The sequence below is a fragment of the Bacillus rossius genome, chromosome 1 (assembly GCF_032445375.1).
Source record: "Bacillus rossius redtenbacheri isolate Brsri chromosome 1, Brsri_v3, whole genome shotgun sequence".
NCBI classification, from domain to species: domain Eukaryota; kingdom Metazoa; phylum Arthropoda; class Insecta; order Phasmatodea; family Bacillidae; genus Bacillus; species Bacillus rossius.
This window is the reverse complement of record NC_086330.1, coordinates 69,064,119-69,086,504: the sequence shown is the minus strand read 5'-3', so window position 1 is coordinate 69,086,504 and position 22,386 is coordinate 69,064,119. Positions and strand designations below refer to the sequence as shown.

The 22,386-nt window shown below is 37.5% G+C and overlaps 1 protein-coding gene across 1 annotated transcript; it reads left to right on the top strand.

Annotated features, from left to right (window-relative positions):
- Nucleotides 1–11,469: 11,469 nt before the first annotated feature.
- LOC134529122 (uncharacterized) lies at nucleotides 11,470–21,752 on the top strand. Its single transcript, XM_063362880.1, has 3 exons — nucleotides 11,470–11,500; nucleotides 15,122–15,304; nucleotides 21,307–21,752. The coding sequence occupies exons 1-3, from the start codon at nucleotides 11,484–11,486 to the stop codon at nucleotides 21,665–21,667; spliced, it is 561 nt and encodes a 186-aa protein (XP_063218950.1). The 5' UTR covers nucleotides 11,470–11,483; the 3' UTR covers nucleotides 21,668–21,752.
- The last annotated feature ends 634 nt before the right edge of the window (nucleotides 21,753–22,386 follow it).

Here is a 22,386-nt window from a genome sequence, read left to right as displayed (position 1 = left end):
TGTTAAGAATTGTGTGTCTATAAAAGCAAGGGAGTGAAATGGTAGCAAAATATTAGACGACTATATTGATCACGAGAAATGTGAAGATGATGATTCTAATAGTACTATCCCAGGTCTTGTTAATTATTTGGATTTAAAAGTTAACGAAGAAAGTAGCATTTTCATGGGTAGTTGAAAAAATTTTTACACCAAGTTCTAGTCGCCTCCATGAAATTGAGAGCACTTTAGAACAGCCTAAAGCTGAAAATGTCGAAGACTGCTATGATTCACCTGAAGCTTACAAGAACTAAGTCTATGATTAAGAACTTGAAGCTCACAAGATCGAATACTGTGATAAAGTGTTGAGACCAAAATTATGGAAACGACTTATTAAACTAAATTATTCAGATTAGGCTTATGATGGTCAGTGGGGTGATTACAATTTTAATGGATTTGAGGCTGGTATTAAAAACGGAACTTTAGAGGTATTAAAAGTATTAGTAATGAAAATTTACGTAAGATGTTAGAAGCCGAAGATATTTATTATGCCACATGGAAATATTCTAACCTATTGGTAGATAGGTTAAGACTTCTACTTGCCTCGCAAAAATGAAGAAAATTTACCCAATACCAAACAAATATGGTCTATACTTCGTTAAATAAGAAATGCATGCTATAATAATAACTTGTTTTGTCTGCATGTGTATAAAAGTGAAAAACAAAATTGGATAAAAAAGTTTGTTTTATTTATTGTGATCTAATTTCTAGCTGAGGTTGGGTTCTCGTAGTACAACTTCTAACTTAAAGATGTAAAATTCGTAATAAATGACTAACAAAATGGAGAGTCATAATAACGTCTTTCCGTCAATTGTGTCGGGTACGTGCTACATTGTAACTAAAATCATTTGGAGCCAAATGTGGTTGGAGGCATTGTAGCCGGCTTGAGCTGGATCCTATCGTTTCCTTTAGTATTTTAGTTAATGTATCCTAGATATCGTATCCTACTGAGTTGAATGTTTTATCCAAATGTGTGCCCGTTTCATTGAATGTGTGTTGTCAAGCCTGTAGCCAGGGCTGAATATGTAATGGTTCAAAACCCCTTGGTCTTGTAGGAAGCATAAAATACATATTTCAGGGATATTTCTGCTCTACAGTAGGCTTTAAATTTGCTGAGTTGGTATTTTTATACCCAGATTTTTTTCTATGTGTTTGATGTATCCTTGTAGCCTCGTGGTCTTGTAGCCTGGTAGTATTGTAGACTCGTAGCCGATTGGAACCTTGTAGCTTGTAGCTTTGTAGCCAAGAAGTCTTCTAGCCTTGTTCGAAATAAATAATTCAACTATGTTCACCGAGATAAAGGATGGGTGGATGATTAATTTATTCCTGCTCTAAAGGAAGTCACGTGAAGGGAATTCGCAGCAAAACGGAGTTACATGTGAATTTATAAGTTACAGAAAATACAGAAAAACTGGCATGGTGCCTGTTAATGTAAAAGATAACTCACTCCTGGAAACTGTTTATTTTGATGCAAATAAACTAGGTGTGATAAAACTTAGAGCTAAAATTGAATATTTTGTATGTATTTATAAATGGTTGACATAAATATTCCGTGATGTTACTACTTGGAAGATTTACGAGGTTCGGTGATACGTGGCGGATTCTATGGGTAATAAATTCAGCCTACCAAGTACCCAAGCGATTATTAAATAGAAATTTTGATAGATTAGAAAGATGATGCCTTGTTTGTGAAGTGGCTAGGATTCGATAAATGTGAAAATCAGTTGGATAAAATCTACTAATGCCATATAAATTTTAATGTTTTGAAATGTTGTAAATTTTTATATCAATAAATGCAAGTCTAAAATAAATAAAAAATGTATTTATTCATGTGTTGTTTTAAACTTTTCACTAGTTACCAGAGGTCGGAATGTTCGTCGAAGGTGCTTAAAATGGTATTAGGACGCTGGGGACGCGTGGCGACAGGTCTAAATGACGCAGCTATTTGGGGCGTGGATGGATCAGGGTGAGGGGGAGGGGGTAGGTCTGCTGACGTCAAAGGCCGTGCGTCAGTGAAGTGTGTTCTTGGCACGCACGAACAGGACTGCAATAGAAAGGGTAGAGGGGTGGGGACAGTTGAACAATTGCAGCCTTAGGATGTATCATTCGTAGTTATCAACAGAGCTAGTAAGATGTGTCGGGCCACCTATGAGAAGATTGTTGAGGATGAGTTCTATGCGTGCTGTCAGGAGGCTAGCGGACGGGAAGAAGCTCTTGCGATGGATGAAGACGAAGAGTCCAGGGAAGACATCGCAGATGTACCTGTGAACACCTCCAGTCTGACTGTGGAGGATATTGCTGCTGTGAAGGGGGAATATTAGGCGCGTATTCCTCAATTATCGACTTTGGAGCTGTGTGGTGCTTGTATAGTTGTGTGGGCAAAGTATTTGATGCTAGTATGGAAAGTACTGCGGAGCGGGGTGTTGTGAAGAGGGTCGGTAACGCCTTCTGAACGGTACCTATTCTGTTAACAAGGGGGGGAAGATGGTGCGAAGGATTGTGTGTTTTTTTTATTAAATAGTGTTAAATATTTTTTTGATATTTTATTTACTTCGACTTCTTGCCACGACTAAAAAAAATACTATTTTCATTTGATATGAAGTGCAACTCGTAGTGGCAGTAGGTAATGGCTTTGCTCGTAGCGACACTAGGTAATGGCTGAGGTGAGTGTTGTAACTCCATCATATGGTACAAATGTGAATCGGTATTTTTGTTTGTAGCATAATATTCCCGTGAACGATTAAAGCTACGTGTGTTTTTTCTTTCATTAAAAATTTTAAGGGTGGTTGGGGGGCGGGGGGGGGGGGGTGGATATATACGCAAACATTAAAATATCTGCTTCCATGCAGCTTTTAAACACAAGTACGCAAACACGGACTCTGAAAAATTTCTGGTCCGCTAAGATGGAGTAATAAATTTATATTTTTTAAAAGTATAATTACTTTAACTATCGCATTCGCAGCAATGAAATAATAACATATATGTTAGTTAAAACCTGTGAATGATTATGCCTTTAAGAATAAATGGTTGTCACAACAACAAAATGACTGAGGATTTTATGGTCTATAAGAATCATAACAACATTGGTACGGGATAGAAAGTCGGCCTTACATACACTAAGGTGCTTTAGGATGGTGATGACATCATCGGATGAAATCAATATGGCGGAATCCAGGATGGCTGCCTCCAGCAGACGATAATGGTTTAGATTATTGTTTTTATAATAAATTTATTTTAAAGATGGTGGTGTTACGAAAAATTGCGACAGGGATGAGTGGGGTGTTCGATGATGTAATCGTAATGTAGAAGAGTGGGGCGCTCGATGATGTAAACGTAATGTATAGGAGTGTGGTGCTAGATAATTGTAACATTTAATAAAAATTAAATTATTAATTTTTATTTTTTTTAAATTAAAATCGGATAATAAATAAGGATTTTCAAGATGGCGGACATGACGTCATAATAAGGTGGAATGTTCTAGAAAACAAAATGGTCGTCGGGGTCAAAGGTTAAAGACAAATCCAAGATGGCGGCCGGAAGTGACGTAACCCAAGATGGCGGCCGGAAGTGACGTAATCCAAGATGGCCGCAGGAAGTGACGTAATCCAAGATGGCGGCCGGAATTGACATAATCCAAGATGGCCGCCGGAAGTGACGTAACCCAAGATGGCGGCCGGAAGTGACGTAATCCAAGATGGCCGCCGGAAGTGACGTAATCCAAGATGGCGGCCGGAATTGACGTAATCCAAGATGGCCGCCGGAAGTGACGTAACCCAAGATGGCGTCCGGAAGTGACGTAATCCAAGATGGCCGCCGGAAGTGACGTAATCCAAGATGGCGGCCGGAAGTGACGTAATCCAAGATGGCCGCCTCGAATCCCTGAATCCCCCACCACCCACCGGTGTCCCAGAACATACTATAATTACCTACTTATAACTATTAGTATTTACCATGAAACATAGTAAAAACTCTGCAATTTCTACAAGGAAAAAGACAGAACTATGGTTGGTCAGACAGATGTCTGAAACGTTCATTCATACTAAACTTCCATCTAAACGGGAAGTACTGTCCGTATTATTTTATTATAAAAGACAAGTAAAGCAAAAGATTCGTGAAGCTGCTTATTCAATCTCTAAAGATTTGCTAGTTGTTTGGAATAAGGCTAGGATACCTACCAGACAGCAAATACATGTTGTTGATAAAGTAGAAAAGTTATTCAAAGAGTGGCAGAATCTTAAGAAAAATAAAGAGAACAAATCTAAAAGATCAGCAGTATTAAGACTAAAAGAAGAAACGTGGAATTACAATTTAGATTACTTATTTGATGTAGCGAATGCAATGGCACTGGAAATGATTCAAATTCAAGAAGATAGAGACTTTTTAGTGTTGCAGCGTGAAAAAGGACGTCCAGGGAAAATAGGTGGCATTGACAATAAACTATCCAAGAAGGAAGAAGAGCAAGAGCGTAAAAAGGCTCGAATGAAGGTGCTTAAGGCAAAAGAAAGTGACAGTATTAAGGCAATCACGTGTAAATCAGAAATTCCTAGCATTTTTTCGATGATGAATCCTCACATGATTACGACAGTGACTTTGAGGGGCCTTCAACATCTAAATCTGGGGAAATACAAAACATAGGACTAAAGAAAAGAGGAAGAAAAAAGCTGCTTAGCAGAGAATTGACTACAAGCTTGGATGTTGCAAAAATAAGTGATCGCAAAGCAGCTCTTGTCCTTACATCCACTTTAAATCTGCTGGGATGTGATCCTGCAAAATATAATCTAAATTTTTCTTCTATACGCCGCCAGCGAGTTGAATGCAGACAGAGCATAGCAGAATATATAAAAAAGGAGTTTTCAGCTGCTGTACCTTTAACTGTGCACTGGGATGGGAAAATGTTAGAAGATATTACAGGACAGGAAGTAGTCGATCGTCTTCCAGTTTTAGTTTCAGGGAAAGGAGTGGATCAGCTCCTTTGCATACCAAAACTTGAATCTGGAGAGGGTGAAAAAATAGCATCAGCAGTTTATGACTCTCTCGTTTCCTGGGGTATAATTGATAAAGTGAAGAGTATGTGTTTTGATACAACTGCATCTAATACTGGATCACGCAAAGGGGCTTGTATTTTACTTGAACAGAAAATGGATAAAGAAATGCTTTGGCTACCATGTAGGCACCATATTATGGAAATAATGCTCGAAACCATCGTACAAAACCAATTAGGACCTTTTTCAGGGCCAGATAATTTGTTATTCAAGAGATTCCAGAAATGTTGGTCATCGCTCAATAAAGAAGAATATCTAACAATTGAAAATGTTGTAGAATCTATGGGCAAGATAAAGAATCTTAAAAATGAAATAATTGCCTTTTCTCAAAAACAACTAAGTGAATATCAGCCAAGAGATGACTTCAAGGAACTGTTGCAGCTAAGCATAATATTTCTAGGAGGAGTTCCAGAAAAAGGTGTATCATTTAAGAAGCCTGCAGGTCTTCACCGTGCTCGATGGATGGCCAAATCAATTTATTCTCTGAAAATATTCTTATTTAGTGAACAATTTAAATTGACGAAGCTCGAAGAAAAAGGATTGCTTGAGATCTGTATATTTACAGTCATTATTTACATAAAGTTTTGGTTCCAAGTTCCATCAGCATGTTCGGCACCAAGGAACGATTTAGAGCTCCTTAAAGAGCTGAAGAAATATGAGGAAGTCAACAGTGTTTTAGCAAAAAAGGCATTGAACAAAATTTGTGGCCATTTATGGTACATTTCTGAAGAACTGATTGCTCAATCATTTTTTTATGATAACGTTGCAAATGCAACAAAGGAAAAAATGGTGGAAGCACTGCATAAAGAATTCTCTCCAAAGCGCATCACTGTTGACCTGGACACTATTAATAAGAAAGGGCTGGAGGATTTTGTCAGCAGTAATACAAAACGATTCTTTTCCATCGCCGGAATCGATTCAAAGTTTATTGAAAATAAGTTGAAGATTGGAATAAAGACGAAGAATATGTCAATATGAACGAAATAGTGAAGTCATTCAAGGTAGTAAATGATACTGCAGAGAGAGGAGAGTCCCTTATACAAGAATATAATAAAATTCTTACTCTTAATGAAGACCAGAAACAGTACATTTTATTACTTGTAAAATCATTCAGGCAGAAGTATCCAGACTACAAAAAATCCACATTGTTGTCTGCCTAGTGGACTATAGCAGTTGGTTAGGTTTGATTTGAATAGTTTTTAAAAGACTCTGTGTCTGTACGTATTTTTATTGCATCATTACGTTAAAACAAAAATTTATACTGTTCGTTAAGAATCTAAAAATATATATAATTTCAGACACTTTATCACAGTATTACAAAACCATGTTTGATATCTATTTGTAAGGAAATGAAAATAAAAAGAATTATTTGCCAAATTGTGTTTTTTTACCATTTACCAGTTATTTTATTATGTAATTAAAAACCAAATAGAGATAATTTTAGCATTTAAATTAGGTTTTAATAAAAAAATTTATACTGAACAACCACAAACAACTGGGTTTTAATAAAAAAATATTAATTCCCTACAAAAAAAATTTTGTTTGAAAAATTTTAATTTTGCAAAATATTTTTTACAACTTCAAAGCTTGGTAGCAACCCCTAAAAATTGTCCAAAAAAATTGAAAAAAATTATATTTTGTTTCCCTCATCAAGTAGAACATAATGATGGGGTGAACTACAGCAAAAATAAAAATATTTTTTTTTGGTCTTTTAAGCATCACCCTAATATATATATATATATATATATATATATATATATATATATATATATATATATATATATAATTTAAAGTGTCCCACAACAATACACCGAATGTTAGGAATGGTTTCGTATTTCAACACTGCTGACACGTTGGAGCGGCGCGTTGCGCGCGCGTCCACTCTCATCAACGTCAGTCGCGCTACCGCCAGTGGCGCACAAGCCCCCTCTCGGAGCGGCGGCAAGCATCGAGGCCCGGGTCACGCGGATGTGCCGCGCAATGTTGCGGGCAGCGTCGCAGCGTGACGTACACTCAAGTGTTCCCGCGTCATGTTGGGAAACACTTCGACCCCCTTGTGAATCCAAGGCTCAAGTCTCCAGGTATTGGTACAGACCGCTGGAACACAGCCGCCTTCGGGAGGTTGGTGTGGTCATCGTAGTCGCCACCACGTCTCGTACCTACGCCGTGCCACAGTGCTGTGCACTCTGTTCATGCCCAGTTCGAAGTGGCACCCTCCCATAGGTAATACACTCGCCCTAGCTCCTGTGCCATCTCCTTACTCAACAATCTTCGGCTCCTATGAGTGCAGAGACGCGGACACCAACAACGTCGTTCTACGAAGCGGCAGTGACGTCACAGAGCGTCCAGCACCACCGCCGAGCTAAACCATAGTGTTTGTTTGGTAAATATGTAGTTGGGCGATATTTGTTAAAAAAAAAAAAATTAAATTCCAAAAATACTTTTATTCTATGCTTTTTATCTTCCTCTTTTCATAAAACCCGGCGGAGATAAGAAAATACAAATACTTTAGGAGATATCGCCGTTCTTATTTTGCAATACAAGACCTGAGCAATCATTCGACCGCGACAATTTTTTATTTTGCCGTGTGTTCGTGAATGCCTAATTAATTAAAATAGTCGATTAGGTCAGGTCAGTTACATTTTAAATACTTTCAAACTAAGTGGACATTAAAAATAATATGAATTAATTTTAATGGTTGTTTAGTTTTAAAGTATTTATAATGTAACTGACCTGACCTAACAAACCAGGACAAAGGATGAACAGTAGGTACTCACGTATTTTTTTTCTACTTATTACTTGCGGAAAAATATCCAAATAACAAATAAAAGATTAAAATTTGAAACGTTAAAAACTTACCTAAGTTAGAGGCGGGTACAATTCCTTTGCCATTAGTAGAAAATGAGTCGTTCACCTACGTCGCGATATCTCCGACGGAACATGAATTCCGCAAGGTACCCGACGTAGTTGTCAACTCGTCGACCATATCGAGGTACATTCTGCCTTACTTCCCGCCAAAGTCTCTCTATTCTTTGGGTGTTCGCCCCTGTGTCGGGATCAACAAAGTTCATACTATGATTTACCTTCAGGTGAAGATAATCATGCTGAGAAAAACAATTATAAGCACGCCAACAGTCGCTTATAATTGTTGTTCCAGGCGAAATGTACTTCTTGATCACGCGCAGGAGCGTTATGCAAGTACGATCTTTGACAGGAATGAGAAAAAATGTTATCACCATTTCTCTCGATTCCGCCAAAAACTTACTGACCCTGGATGACTCACCCCTTATTATACTTACGCTTACCAATTTTAGCCTCATCAATTTCGACAACTTTCCCCGGCCCACCCAATTTCCCTACATTTACGTCCAAACTCCACTTAATTGAATATTCCCTACAAAAGGACGCCCAATCTACGACGGTTTTCAAACTAACATTACAATTCATCTGTATGAATACTGTATTTGGGTGATGAATCGTTAAAAAAAAAGTTATCTTCATGATCGTTTCAACCGAAAAATGACTTTTGGAGAACCACGTGCCGTTTCTGAAATATTTTTTGAAAGAACAAGGTACCCTTTTAACTTTTTTATTGGCAGGAGTTATTGTTGTCCGGTGACATTGAAAAAAATCGCTGTCCTCGGCCAACTCAATTACCATCCCACATTGGTCGCACCTTACCTCACTACTCAAAACTCCATGATCAACTAAAAATTCAAAAAAAATTTCCAATCATCACACAAATGCACAAACTCGAATACATAGGTACATGCAAGGAACACCCACCGCATAGCTGACTAATCCCAGAAACACAGGCCATTTCAAAGACAGAATGTAACACGATAATGATACACGAATTCCCAGAACGACTACAACATCTAATGATCAAATGGCGGAAGTGACCGTTGTAATTACACACCGTTTTGAACAATAAATTAATAAATAATCACGTATTGGTTCATTTGAATATTGGTCTATCACGCAACTATCACGTGACAACATTCTCCAATAAAAAAAATTAATACTCGTAAACAAGAAACAATGCACAGGTATTGTGATGAAAATTAAAAAATTCCATATCTCCTAAAGTATTTTGAATTTATTATCTCCGCCTGGTTTAATGAAAAGAGGAAGTTAAAGAGCATAGAATAAAATTATATTCGGATTTAAAAAAATTATTTTTATATTATATCGCCCAACTACAAATTTACCGTTTGTTTTTAGCAGCGAAACTTTCATTACTCCTTCCACAGCAAATAGCGATTTTCGGAATCCGTACAGTAAAAAAGTTGAACATGAAAAAAAACTACCCCAGACTCTGCCGAGTACAGTTTTCTTTTTAACGGAAGCAGCATCTGTGAGGATACACCCCCACAGAACGTCCGAAAATATAGCTTCTCTACGAAGCTGATATTCTTATTAAGAACCAACAAAGGTTTAAGAGTATCAGTTTTAACTGACCCCATAAACAATAAACAGAGCTACAGTGGTTTTGTTTATAGACAATCTAGAGTATGATCACAAAATAATACAATATCACCACAAAATTGTATTAATACGAAAAAATCATATATTGTAAGATACTAAAATAGCTTATGACTAATGAATATACTAAAACTTCCATCTCATACACACCATTTTACGACATTTCACCTCTAAGGCTGTAACAGGGGTAAGTTACATTTTAAATTTAAAAAAAATCATACAACTGAATCAAATAAAGGGAAAGATAGGAATTTTAACATAAAGAACGTATGTTATGAGTTGCGAGGGGGTTTTCCTTCTCCATTGTTTAAAATTTATTTGCAAAAAGGGTATTTATATTTCACAATTTAAAAAAATTTAATTTAATAAAATGATAGGAATGTATCAAAGAAGAAAAATAAATGCCAATAAAACTACGAGATTTTGGCGAAATTATGTTGTTTTGGGATTTTATTGGGGTTAATTGGCTTTTATTAAGAAAAAATATATATTTCACTAAACTGAATTGAAAAAAAATTTCAAGACTAACATTCATTAAATTTACATAATATGCATTTTAAATTTTTATGTGTAGGATGAAAATGTTGATGTATTTTCAACAAAAAAATCATCCATCTGATGGTAATGAAGCAGAATTTATGTATAGGTTATAATTCATCAACATTTAATTTTCACAAACTTCTCTTTAACATTTTCTGAGTTTTCTGTCTTAAGGACGCGAAAAATGTTTCACGTAGTGCGATTTTTCCATATTTTAAAATGCCATTGCTTAAGTGGTGCAAAAGAGATAATTATTTTTACAAAGAAAAATTATCTCAGGTATTTGCTGATGCGTAATTTAAGAATGTAGCGATAATATTATACTTTCTTCCACTGCCGTGATATTCCACCTTTAAAGAATAAAATAGAATTTTGCGCTATAATAAAAATTCATAACTTTGTATCTAGTAAAATAAAAGCTAAAAAACGTAGGACATAAAAACAATTCATAAATTTAACTTATTCCAACTTCACAAATTATTATATTTACAGTTTTAATTAGGTGAAAGATCTGTTGACTTGATTACATAAAATCTTAGTATAATAAATCAAAATCCACTTAAATATGAGTTGATTCATTTGGCATACAGTATAAAAATTCCAAATAAGTGAATTTTTATGTATATTATATTCCACACCCGTGGTAGTAAAAACAAGGATTAAGTTTCATCGGACTACCGGAAATCGCTGTATTTACAAAATTCATTTGTGATTTTCAAATAGGTCAGCATGTATTTTAAATTAAAAATTTCGTAAAGCCTCTTATCCTATTCTTCTAACCTTTGGTGGAAAATATATAAGGAAAGTACATTTTGTGGGTTTCATTTCACTAAGACTAAGCGTAACTACTAATCCACTAATACGTTAGATATGAGACCGGCACACAAAATAAATGTAAAAATTAAGATTGGTTTGAAAATACCCAAACCCTGAATTATTTTATCATAAGTTTAGATTTGATATCATTATTTTCTTACAATGGTAGGTGCAATATTAGCACTATCCTGAAATTTTCACGTGTGAAGTGACAAGTGTCTTCGTATGTATGATGTTATCTTTAAAAAATGAAAGTGGTGTTGAATTATTTATATTTTTTGGCAACAATTTTTATAATGTAACTATATAAACTGTTAAAAATTAAAACATGTTGAAAATCATTTTCTCTCATTAATAAAATAATTTTCAGCAAAACTGAGAACAGTTATGAAAATTCCATTACGCCAAATTTCACAGCAAAGCAAAATCATTGAAAGAAAAAGAAGTAAATTAACAACGAAAAAGTAGCCTCAGTAGAGCCCTATTCTAAAACGTGCGTATGCTCTATGGCATATAGTTTGCGTAAACACATCACATGTTCTGTGATCTCAACTAGTCTTCGCAATGTTAAGATTATTCCGGTAAGTACAAGGTAATTTATTTAAACTAAGAGAAATATTATTAATATGCCTATGGTTTTTTAATAATTCCGTATTAGTTATATTTTAGTTTCTTGTAAAACTTGCATTGCGCAAAATTACATTTAAATGCGAGGCATATAGGAAGAAACCACCCTAGCATAGGTATGCGTGGAGTAATTCCAGGAAACCAAATTTGCCTAACTACGGTTTGAACTCAAGTCCTTTTGGATGCGAGTCGCCACTGCGCTCCATAAATCAGTCTGCTTAATGATGTTATGATGAGAGGTTTGGAAAGATTACGAATGGAACATTTACTATTTGATTAATTTTGCACAAGTTTATTTAAATTTGTTTATGAATTTCTTAAGATATAGTTCAGCAGTCAAGGTGTGGACCACATGCAGGAAGTAACAAATGGTCGCAAAAGTATTCATTCACGAGCTTGGTTGACAGGAATTTAATTTGTGAAAGTAATACAACATAGGAATGTTGTACTTTTAATAACATTCATCAGTCAAACAGCCATTAGTTGAAAATGTTATGACTGAAAACAAAACTATTGCCTTGTAATATTGCTCAATAGGTCAAAGTGTTCGTAAAAGTCTTCGGAAACAGTAACGCAATGGTATTCGTTCACTTTGTTCAATATATTGAAATTCATGGGTAGCATCGAGGTGACAAGTACCTATCGGGATCTGTTATTCAGTGTTAACTTAAGTGTCTGCGAGTAAACATTCACCTACAGGATACGATGGGAAAGATAAGAAAAAGAAACTTTTTGGAAAGAACGCATTTTTAAATTATCTAGAACAGACTGTCACATTGCGCAATTGATGAAACAACAGGTTTATAATAAGTACTAATATATTCAATAGATACAAAACTAGTTGTATATATAATAAAGGAAGCTGGCAGTGAAGTCAATGTAGCAAAATCATGCTCTCGTCCCTTGCTTCGATATAATGTAGAATCTGCAACGGATAAGGACACCGATAAAGTACAGCTGGTGATAAACAAAGCTGGACCATAGGTGGGGATAAGTCAGAATAAATAAAAGAGGCCTTTTTTTTTTTGCAAAAATAATAATGTTAGTATTACACCGGAGTTCTTGGTGGTTTACTGATGAAGAATAATTATATTAGTTTGATTCATCGCGCAAAAGACCGGTGTATAAACAGAACGAGCATCTCCTGTGTAAGAACCTGCAGTCTACAGAAAAATATAGAGGTGGAAACATAAAAATATGGTGTTGTGCGACTGCAGCTGGGACAGGTAACTTCCACTTTATACCTTCAGCTATGTGGAAAATATGGTGTGTGTACATAAATTAAAGCAGTACCAGAGGCTTAGTGTAAAGAAGCTGAACACCGATGGTGTTTATTACTTCCAGCAATGACACTACACGTACTGGGGTCGTCAAGGAATAGCTCTTTACAATACACCACATGCCCTGCAAACACTGCCCAGTCGCCAGAGCACTGACGGGCTGTATTATAGACGGAAGAAAACATTGGATGGCAAGTCGAGAAACACTTTAAAGAAATCTTTTTCTGAAGAAATGGAGCATAAGAGACCAAAAAGTCAGACAAAAATTGACAAATCAGTACCAAGAAGACTTAAAGCAGTAATCCCTGCAAATGTAAATGCTATTGCTGTGAAATTGTGTAATTGCACTGAACACATACTCGTCCGTTTCTGCCTGGTCTTCTAGACTTCGATTGTTAATTTCTTTACAACTTTTTATTTTACAGATGTTTAATAGTAGTGTTTTCTGCAATATAGATGAAATCATATTATATGACTCAAAATTCTTAAATATTTTATCTTACACATAATTCATTAAAGGTTTTATTGTCAATGATCGATTGTCAAAACATTTGCGACAACTATCTTGAACCGAGGTGCTCGCCACAAAAGTGCAAGTCAGAGTGTTCGTGCTAGGGTCTTCACGCTGTGGAACTCTCTACAATCACGGCTTCCACCGAGTCGTGCACCACGTAATGAGCATTCACACTGAGCTCGCAGTGCCGCCGCATGAAGTAGCGAATAGTCTTGGACAGCTTCACGATTGTTGTACGAATAACTGGCGTTTCTGTCACGCCGTTCCAACAGTTGGAAGAGGATTTGTCCGTCGTTCTTCCGCTATTAATTAGCAAAATACAATGGCATTGATCTAGTATGAACATTGCATTACTTGTTTTAATTTTATGATACCAATATTATGAAAACGAAAAATGTTTTTTTTTAATCATTATGATGCGGACCTCCATAGCGCAGTTGGATACACGACGGGTTTCCGTGCGAGGGCTCTGGGTTCGAGTCCGGGGTTAGGCATGGAAGTAAATATGTAAAGTCTTAATTGGTCACAAACAAATTAAAAACAATTAAACTGTAATATAACACAAATCCATGTCAAATAACAAGGTAATGCGATGTGTTGGCTCATTGGTGATGAAAAATTATTACCTGCGAGCATATAAACGTATAAAATATTTATTTGGAGAATGTTACTTAGTAATGAGACTAATATCCCAGGCTGCATTGCAACTTTTTTGGAGATTTAAAAGATGAGGGAGATTTCCTTGCAGTTTCCAGAACCGGGAGTGGTGTTGTCCATTCAAGGCCATAATGCAGAAGGCAGCAGCAAACCACCACAGTATCACATCGCATAGTACACCTCGGTCTCACATGGTTATCACCAGGTGGCAATGGGCTGGGCTTATGACTAATGGAAATGAAAAGAGTTCGATCACAGATATTAAAACAAACAATTTAACTGTTAAATTTGAGAAAAATTGCTTGTATTGTGCTACCTAGAGTCTAGGTTACTTGTCAGCTGTCAGATGGTACTTTGCAGCTAATTCAAACACTAGCCACACTTTCATTATCGCCACAACGGGCCGCCTGCGGTCTGATGTCAGGCTGCACCCATGATCCTGTGGCCCGCGTAGAGCCACAGGCGAGACCCATCTCCACTGATGCAGTCTCGGAGCTGGTTTGACTAGGGCGAGACCAATGTCTCGAAGTAACTGCACAAGTTGTTCTCAAGCAGAGTGCAGTGTGATCCTAATGGAGGAATGTTTGTCCGGCTCTGTGCGATTTTAATTCATGTCGTCTTTTTTTGAAAAGTCAATAAGAAGAATAATTTTTTCTTGAGAAAGCTGCTGTGCTGTAAAAGTTTGAGTTTAATTTTTTTTTTGGTTCACTGCTTATTCCTCTTTACTCCAGGGTTTAACTTCAATGCCCCGAGATAGCATTACCAGAATATAACAAGTCACTTGCGTGCTAGTATATCTAATAGGGGGAAACATTCTTTTCACCGACGAGAGAGCCAAACGCCCGATCGTGCATCTTCGGTTGTTTTTTTTGTTCATTGTAAATGTGTTGATAAAAGGATACTGATGGTCAATTAGGTTAGGTTAGCTACATTATAAATACTTTAAAACATTGTGGACGGTTGATTTGGTTATGATAGCTACATTAAAGACACGGAGAAAAAAAAACTAGCATGAACTTGGGGGAACTACGGGTTTTGGCTCTCTCGTCTGTGAAAAGAAGGCTTCCCTATCTGATGGTAGTGTTGAAGGAGCGAGCTGGCTGTAGGGGGCTATGGTGTTGCAGGCGGCTGGCGGGCGCGCGCAGGGAGTGCCGCGTGTGCAGCCTGCCCGAGGAGCGAGGCGGGGAGCTGATGCTGGCGCCCTGCGACTGCCGGGGCACAATGCGCTGGGTGCACTGCTCGTGCCTCATGCAGTGGCTGCAGAGCCGCTGCCGGCCCGCCTGCGAGGTCTGCGGCGCCCGGTACAGGTGCGTCCTTACAGCGCTTACAGCACTTGCAGCCCTTCCAGCCCTTCCAGCCCTTCCAGACCTTCCAGCCCTTCCTACCCTTTCAGCCCTTCCAGCCCTTCCAGCCCTTCCAGACCTTCCAGCCCTTACAGCCCTTCCAGCCCTTCCAGCCCTTCCAGCCCTTCCAGCCCTTCCAGCCCTTCCAGCCCTTCCAGCCCTTCCAGCCCTTACATCCCTTCCAGACCTTCCAGCCCTTCCAGACCTTACAGCCCTTCCAGACCTTCCAGCCCTTCCAGCACTTACAGCCCTTACAGCCCTTCCAGCCCTTCCAGCCCTTCCAGCCCTTCCAGACCTTCCATACCTTCCAGCCCTTCCAAACCTTCCAGCCCTTCCAGACCTTCCAGACTTTCCAGCCCTTACAGCCCTTCCAGCACTTACAGCCCTTTCAGCCCTTCCAGCACTTACAGCCCTTCCAGCCCTTCCAGCACTTACAGCCCTCCCAGCCCTTCCAGCGCTTACAGCCCTTCCAGCCCTTCCAGCCCTTCCAGACCTTCCAGCCCTTACAGCCCTTCCAGACCTTCCAGCCCTTCCAGCCCTTCCAGACCTTCCAGCCCTTCCAGACCTTCCAGACCTTCCAGCCCTTCCAGACCTTCCAGCCCTTCCAGACCTTCCAGCCCTTCCAGACCTTCCAGCCCTTCCAGCACTTACAGCCCTTCCAACCCTTACAGCCCTTACAGCACTTGCAGGGCTCGCGTTCCCAGTCGTTTGCTTTTCAACTTTGCTTCGGCAAGAACAACCTGGGCGTGAACAACATATAAGTAGTTACGCAGTGTTGCCTTTCCTTTGTACTGAAGTCGGATGTAAAAAACTGATCATGATTGCTTACATTTGTCTATGTATTTGTTTAACTTAAAAATCCAATCTATATTACGATAAAAAATTCTGTGCATTCGGTGTTTTAAAAAGAATGCGCAGTTCTGATACGCAAAACAGGGAAGTAATAAAATTGGAAGAATATATACAGGTTAGAACTACCTGTTATAACCTAATATAAAATTGCCATTGTTTTTAATCAATAACTGTAAACATATTATGGAAACCCGTAAATCAGCATATAAAAATGTAGCAACATTAACAACCAACGGAAAATTCTTGAACATTTATTATAAATATATCAAAATTTTCTTCTGAGGTCGAGTCCACAAATGCGGGTTATGAGGGGTTAGGGGGGCCAAAGGAAAGGAAATAGTGAAAATGTTTCAGAGTTTGTTTTAATTACATATACTAGATTGCGAGTATACACTTATGTTCAATATTTTGTAAAAAAAAAAGGAAAGGTTTAAACAATTGTTTCCATACATTTAACCAAATTTAATGAAACTGGAAATGTTGCGTGTTGTATTATTTTTTTGATTCGCTCAATAATGGTGCGAGAAGTAGGTAAAGGAATCGTCCGTGGCTTATTGCGAGCAACCAAAGTATCATCAGAGGCCTGGGTGGAGGTCATCACTCGCCTTCTCAAGTGTGACCTGGGTTCGAACCTTGGGAGCAGAGATGTAAAAAATACTTTTTAAAAAGTGTTTAAAAACAGAATGCAAATACTTTTCTAATTTACTATTTCAAAAGCAAAATGCAAAATACAAAATACTTTTGCTTTTTGTATTTAAATACTAAATGCAAAATCGGTATTTTCAAAATACTTTCAGATAAAATTACTAATGTTCTTTATTTATTAAAGATTTTAACATTACAAGCTCTTCAAAAAGAGCATCAGACATTTTGCGTCTGTGTGGACGCATTATCATACCACCACATGAAAATAATCGTTCCACTGGTGCCGAACTAGGGAGGCAGGTGTTGTATTTTAAAAACACTTTTTTTACTGTTGGGTATGTGTTGAGAATGGTCAGACTTGTGTCTTCTTCTCTTAAATATTGGAGAGTCTCCAAATCAATGCAGGTGCTGCTGTTGCCATCAGTTGAGGTTGCTGAGGAGTCTGAATCGTTAAACATATAGTAAGACTCACTGTTTTGCTTATTTTTCCCTGTTGATGTTTGTGGGTGTGCACTTTTTAAATCTTCTTGTTTGATTCTTCGCACTTCCGCAATAAACAACTCCTTCAAATACTCCTTTTCAGTCTTTGGCACCCACTTTAACTTGAAGAAGGGATATGACACAGCTGCTAAAATGCTGTCTTTGGCACGAGTATCATGTAAGTTATATTTTTCAAACTGGTTTTGTATGCATTCTCTTATTGTATCAATTAAACCACCACAATATACTGGATTGTCTTGCTTTAATTAGTCCAACATTTTATGCATTCGATACAATTCTGGCTGCAGGCACCCATAGAAAGTCTCATTGTCCCCTTCTAAGCTTCGGATGGCTTCAGCTATGGGTTTAGACGTGATAATATATTCAATCAAAAAATGGACTTCTATCTCCTTTCAGACAGCCAATCCTAGTTTTCTCGGAGCTTCATTGAGGTTTCTTGGACTTTTAAGATATCAGTTTGCAATCGTAATATGAATTCCACCTAGTTGGACAGGGGCTTGTTGGAGATTTACCAGTGGTTTCCAGGTAAATTTCACAAGCTTTTGGAGACCTAGCACATAAATTCCAAACAGCCTGACACTTAGCCATAGCTGCATCATGAACTTTTCGGTATGAGTTATTGTTACATCTCGCTTTGTCTATGTCCCGAGTGGGAATTAAATGCAAGGTGTGGGTGGCACATCGCTCATGGTTGGGCAGTTGGTATGTATCACTATTTTCGGATTCGGGAAACTCTTTTAGGAATAACATTTCATCCGTATCATCATTACTTTTTTCATTATTATTATCAAGGAAGTCATCATTTGCATTCAAGTTTCCATCACATTCTAAGTCTGGTAAATCTGGCTTTCCTAATATTTTGAAAGCTTTTATCATGTTTGAACCATTATCGGTTACAGTTTTTGTTATTTTAGGCAGCCTTAAATCATATTGAGAATGAATATCAATAATGAGTTCTGCTACCTTGTCGAAGGTATGTGATCCTTTAAATCTTCTGCATGCGAGTGGTGAACTATTTCTTTCAATTGTGGTAGAATCAATACAATGTACAGTCATACCTAAATAGCTTCGTTTAGATGATGACCAAATATCTGCGGTGGTACAAACATAATCAACAGTTTTCAATGTATTTTTCAAATTTTCTTTATATTCTATAATTCTATGTATGAGTTACTAATTTTGTTATGGCATGTCCGGCGGCACATCACTTTTGGTGGAGTTGACAGTTGTTGAACACCTTCAATAAGTGCCCGGAATGACTTATTTTCAACAATTGAGACAGGTGACATGGTATCAACAATAAAGTTCACAATTAATTTATCTAAATTAATTGACTTTGGTAAAGTGTTTGTAAAAGTAGTTTGTTTAGGTTTTATTTTCTTTGTATTTGTACTTATTCCATTGCCATCAGATTCAGTAATGTCACATTTTCTTTTCTTATTATGTTGGGGTTTCAATTCGTCATACTCATACAGTATATCCTCATGGCCTTTTCTCTAAAAAAAAAAAAATTAGAAATTAGAACACAAATATTAACTGAAAAAGGAAAGAAGTACAAATCGCGAAATCGCGTTTTGATACGATAGTACAATATAACATAACATTAACAATAAATACAAGTCAATTATGTTTAAGTATTTACTTTTATAGCCTATGCTTTAAGAAGTTTGAAGTCGCATTCAAATTTCCCTTAAAAGTTTTTGAGCATTTTTTTTTACTAACAGCAGAAATATTTACTTCGTGTCCAACATCCTTCTTAACGTCTTTGAAACAATGTCTCAATATAAATGGATAATTGAGGTTATGGTCATCCCTGAAAAAGAAAATAAAATAAGAATTCAACACCTTTAACAGGTCTTGAGACTAGCTAACATTAATTAATTTAAATAGACAAAAGAAATAAGCCGTTTTAAATAACAAAATGTCGGCTAATTAACCTAGGTATTAAAACAAAACAACTAACATTAATTAATGTTAGTTACTGTTGGCACAACAAACACAAATAGGTTAGGTAATATGTATACATTACTGTCGTTACTGATTGAGAAATATTTAGAAACTGTAGAAACCTTTATCTTTAACCTCAGATTTCGTATGAACTTTTTGAGTTAATGTTTAAGTACTTACATTTTGCATTCAATTCACAACACTATTGATATTGACCAAGTAATCACTGATTAATATAACAGCAGAACACAAATACAACTCTATATTTTTGATAACAAACACTATTAACTGCGTAAAATAAAAAAAAAGTAATCGAAACAAAATCGAAATCAATCTCGTTAAAATGCGAAGCGTAGCGTCATGTTTCACAGATAATAACGTTCATATTGTTTTAACTGTCATTTTGCACATAGACTTTCAAAGTTGCAGCGCCTCTAGTGGCCATTTGCCGAATCGTTGACCCATTCACTTTAAAATTTGAGTGGTAATACTTTTGAAACATAGCAGTAAAAAAGTATTTTTAATTTGACCAATATAAAATACATTTCGAAAAGTATTTTAAATAAAATACAAAATACTTTTTAGAAAAAGGTATTTAAGTACAAAATACAAACTATGTATTTTGTGTTTTGTATTTGCATTTTAAATACAAGTATTTCAAATAAGTCACAACTCTGCTTGGGAGGGTCAGTTCAAGATTCTTCACAAGTAGGAAACGTGGCGGACGTTTCCGCGAATGGGAGCATATTTTAGGGTTAGACCTACTCCCGTTATTCCTTTCCAATCACACTGTTAAAAATTTTAATTGATATTTTACGAAGAACGCTGGTTACAAATTATCCAGGGATCTTCGTAAATTTACGGCTATCATCGTAAGTTTACTAGTGCTGAGATCATTAACCTTAAACATGAATCAACAATAAAAAAATCATATTTTGAAAAACAAAACATTCAAGAACTTTTCGAGACTGCAGCGATTTTTTTTCTTTCAAGCATGTGTTTACCTTGTTTACAAAGAAACACAGAAACATATAAGTTGGAATGCGGAGTAGTTTCTACGAAGATACAGTAATCAGAAATTCCGAAGAACTCTCCGTTTTTTCAGGTTGATCCTTCTTAGTAAAATCAGTAAATTTACTGTAAATTCTAACAGTGCGTTCCAGCAAGTCTCTATTATAGTTCCATACGTCCACAGCAACGCAATCAAAGAACACTGGTTCTTTGCACTTTTTAATACTTTTATAAGACAATTTTTTTTTTCATTTACGATTGTAGCCAGGAGGCTACTGATTATTCGGGAGGGGCCGGTAGGCAATGCTAGAATAAACAATAGGTCTACTATTGCACACTATTTTTTAATTACGCCGTCGAGTGCGGTAACAAATTTTCATTTTTGTCTAAAGCGCACAACAGCCTGCTCGTGCTAAAAGGCAGACTGGAACTGTCTTCTTTCCTCCTCGCCAGCCTGCTCGCCAGAACAGAGGAGGGGTGATAATCCCCTTGGCACCCCGAATAATGGGACTCCTGGAGGGTGCGCTGCATTCTAGCCCAGGGGTGTACACACACCGACGGGACAGCTACTGCTGATTGGGGTGCTGTATTAACTTAAAAACACACAACTTAGAAACACATAACTTAGAATTTTCTAAGTTATGACTTTCTACGTTAATGACGTTTCTAAGTTGTTTGGTTCTGCGTTGCATGTTTCTAAGTTACGTGTTTCTAAGTTATGACAGTTCTAAGTTGTGTGTTTCTAGGTTGTTATAGTTCTAAGTTGTGACTTTCTATGTTATGACGTTTCTAAGTTGTGTGGTTCTGCGTTGTGTGTTTCTAAGTTATGACAGTTCTAAGTTGTGACTTTCTAAGCTATGTGGTGTTCCCCTGCTGATAGCCACGTGGTGGGCGTAGCGCGACAGATGTGCTGGCCGATGTACCGCCACAACGATTGCGGAATTTGCCAAGAGTAATTCCCAGGTGGCAATCTAGAGTAGCCAGACTGGGATCGCCTCGCTTGTGCCCAGGTTCCGAGTGGAGCGCCCCCGCCGCCCTGGGTTCTGGCGCCTGCAGCTGCTGTGCGTGCTGGCGGCCGCCGCCGTGACGCTGCCGCTGCTGCCGCTCGCACCCCGTGTCCCCGGCGAGGAGGAGGTCCCCGCCTCCCCGGTCCCGGCGTCGCGGTCAGCAGCCTCCCCCTGGTGGCCCTCGCCGGACGCCCTGGCGTCTCTCGCGCGGGACGCCCTGCGCGCGGCGCTGCTCTGCGTCGAGCAGGGAGTCCCGTGGGGCTGCGACCACAACTCCGGCCTGTCCGTCCTGTGCTTCGCCGCCTACGTCCTGTTCGTGCTCGAGTGCTTCATCGTCACTCTCGCGTGCTTGGGCCGCGAATAAACACACGGAAATGTATTTTGATAAGTTTGTGACAACATGCACATAGTTCAAATTATTATTATTTTATTATATTTTTATATGAGGTGAATATTTATTTTTGTATATGGTAAACTTTTATGTCAGTCTTAATTGTTTACTTTATTCACATCCGAGAGTCGAAGCTTAGTATAACCACTTGATTAAGCTTGACTTTTAGAGATGCTAATTAGACACATCAAATAAAATTGTTTGAATAATTTGGCAAATCATCAACATTAATTCAAGTATAATGTATCTTAATAAACAGACATACAACATGTTTCGTAGTTCAAGTTTTGTACTTAATATTTTTACTTCAACTTGCAGACATATTTATATGTATATAAATTTATTTTTTAAGATCTGAATAAAATATAGTATACTTTTTATATTTTAATTAATTAATTTAAAAATATATATTTTCCAACAGCAACACATCATATAGGGACAGAACATGCTCCATAAATCTATTTACTGACTCTAGGTAGGGTAGTGTGCCGCAAATTTGAAAAATTGGCACCTAATACCCCTAATATAAACTTTGTTAGCCTATTGTTCATCCTGGTACAATCTTTTCTACTAGAGTTCCGCTATGTTTTCCTAGCTTCACAAACGAGATCCAGGTGTGATTTCGCCAGCCAAGTGTAAGACATAATTTTTCTTCCCGCCTCAGGCCACGAACGCGACAAGTAACAGTGTCC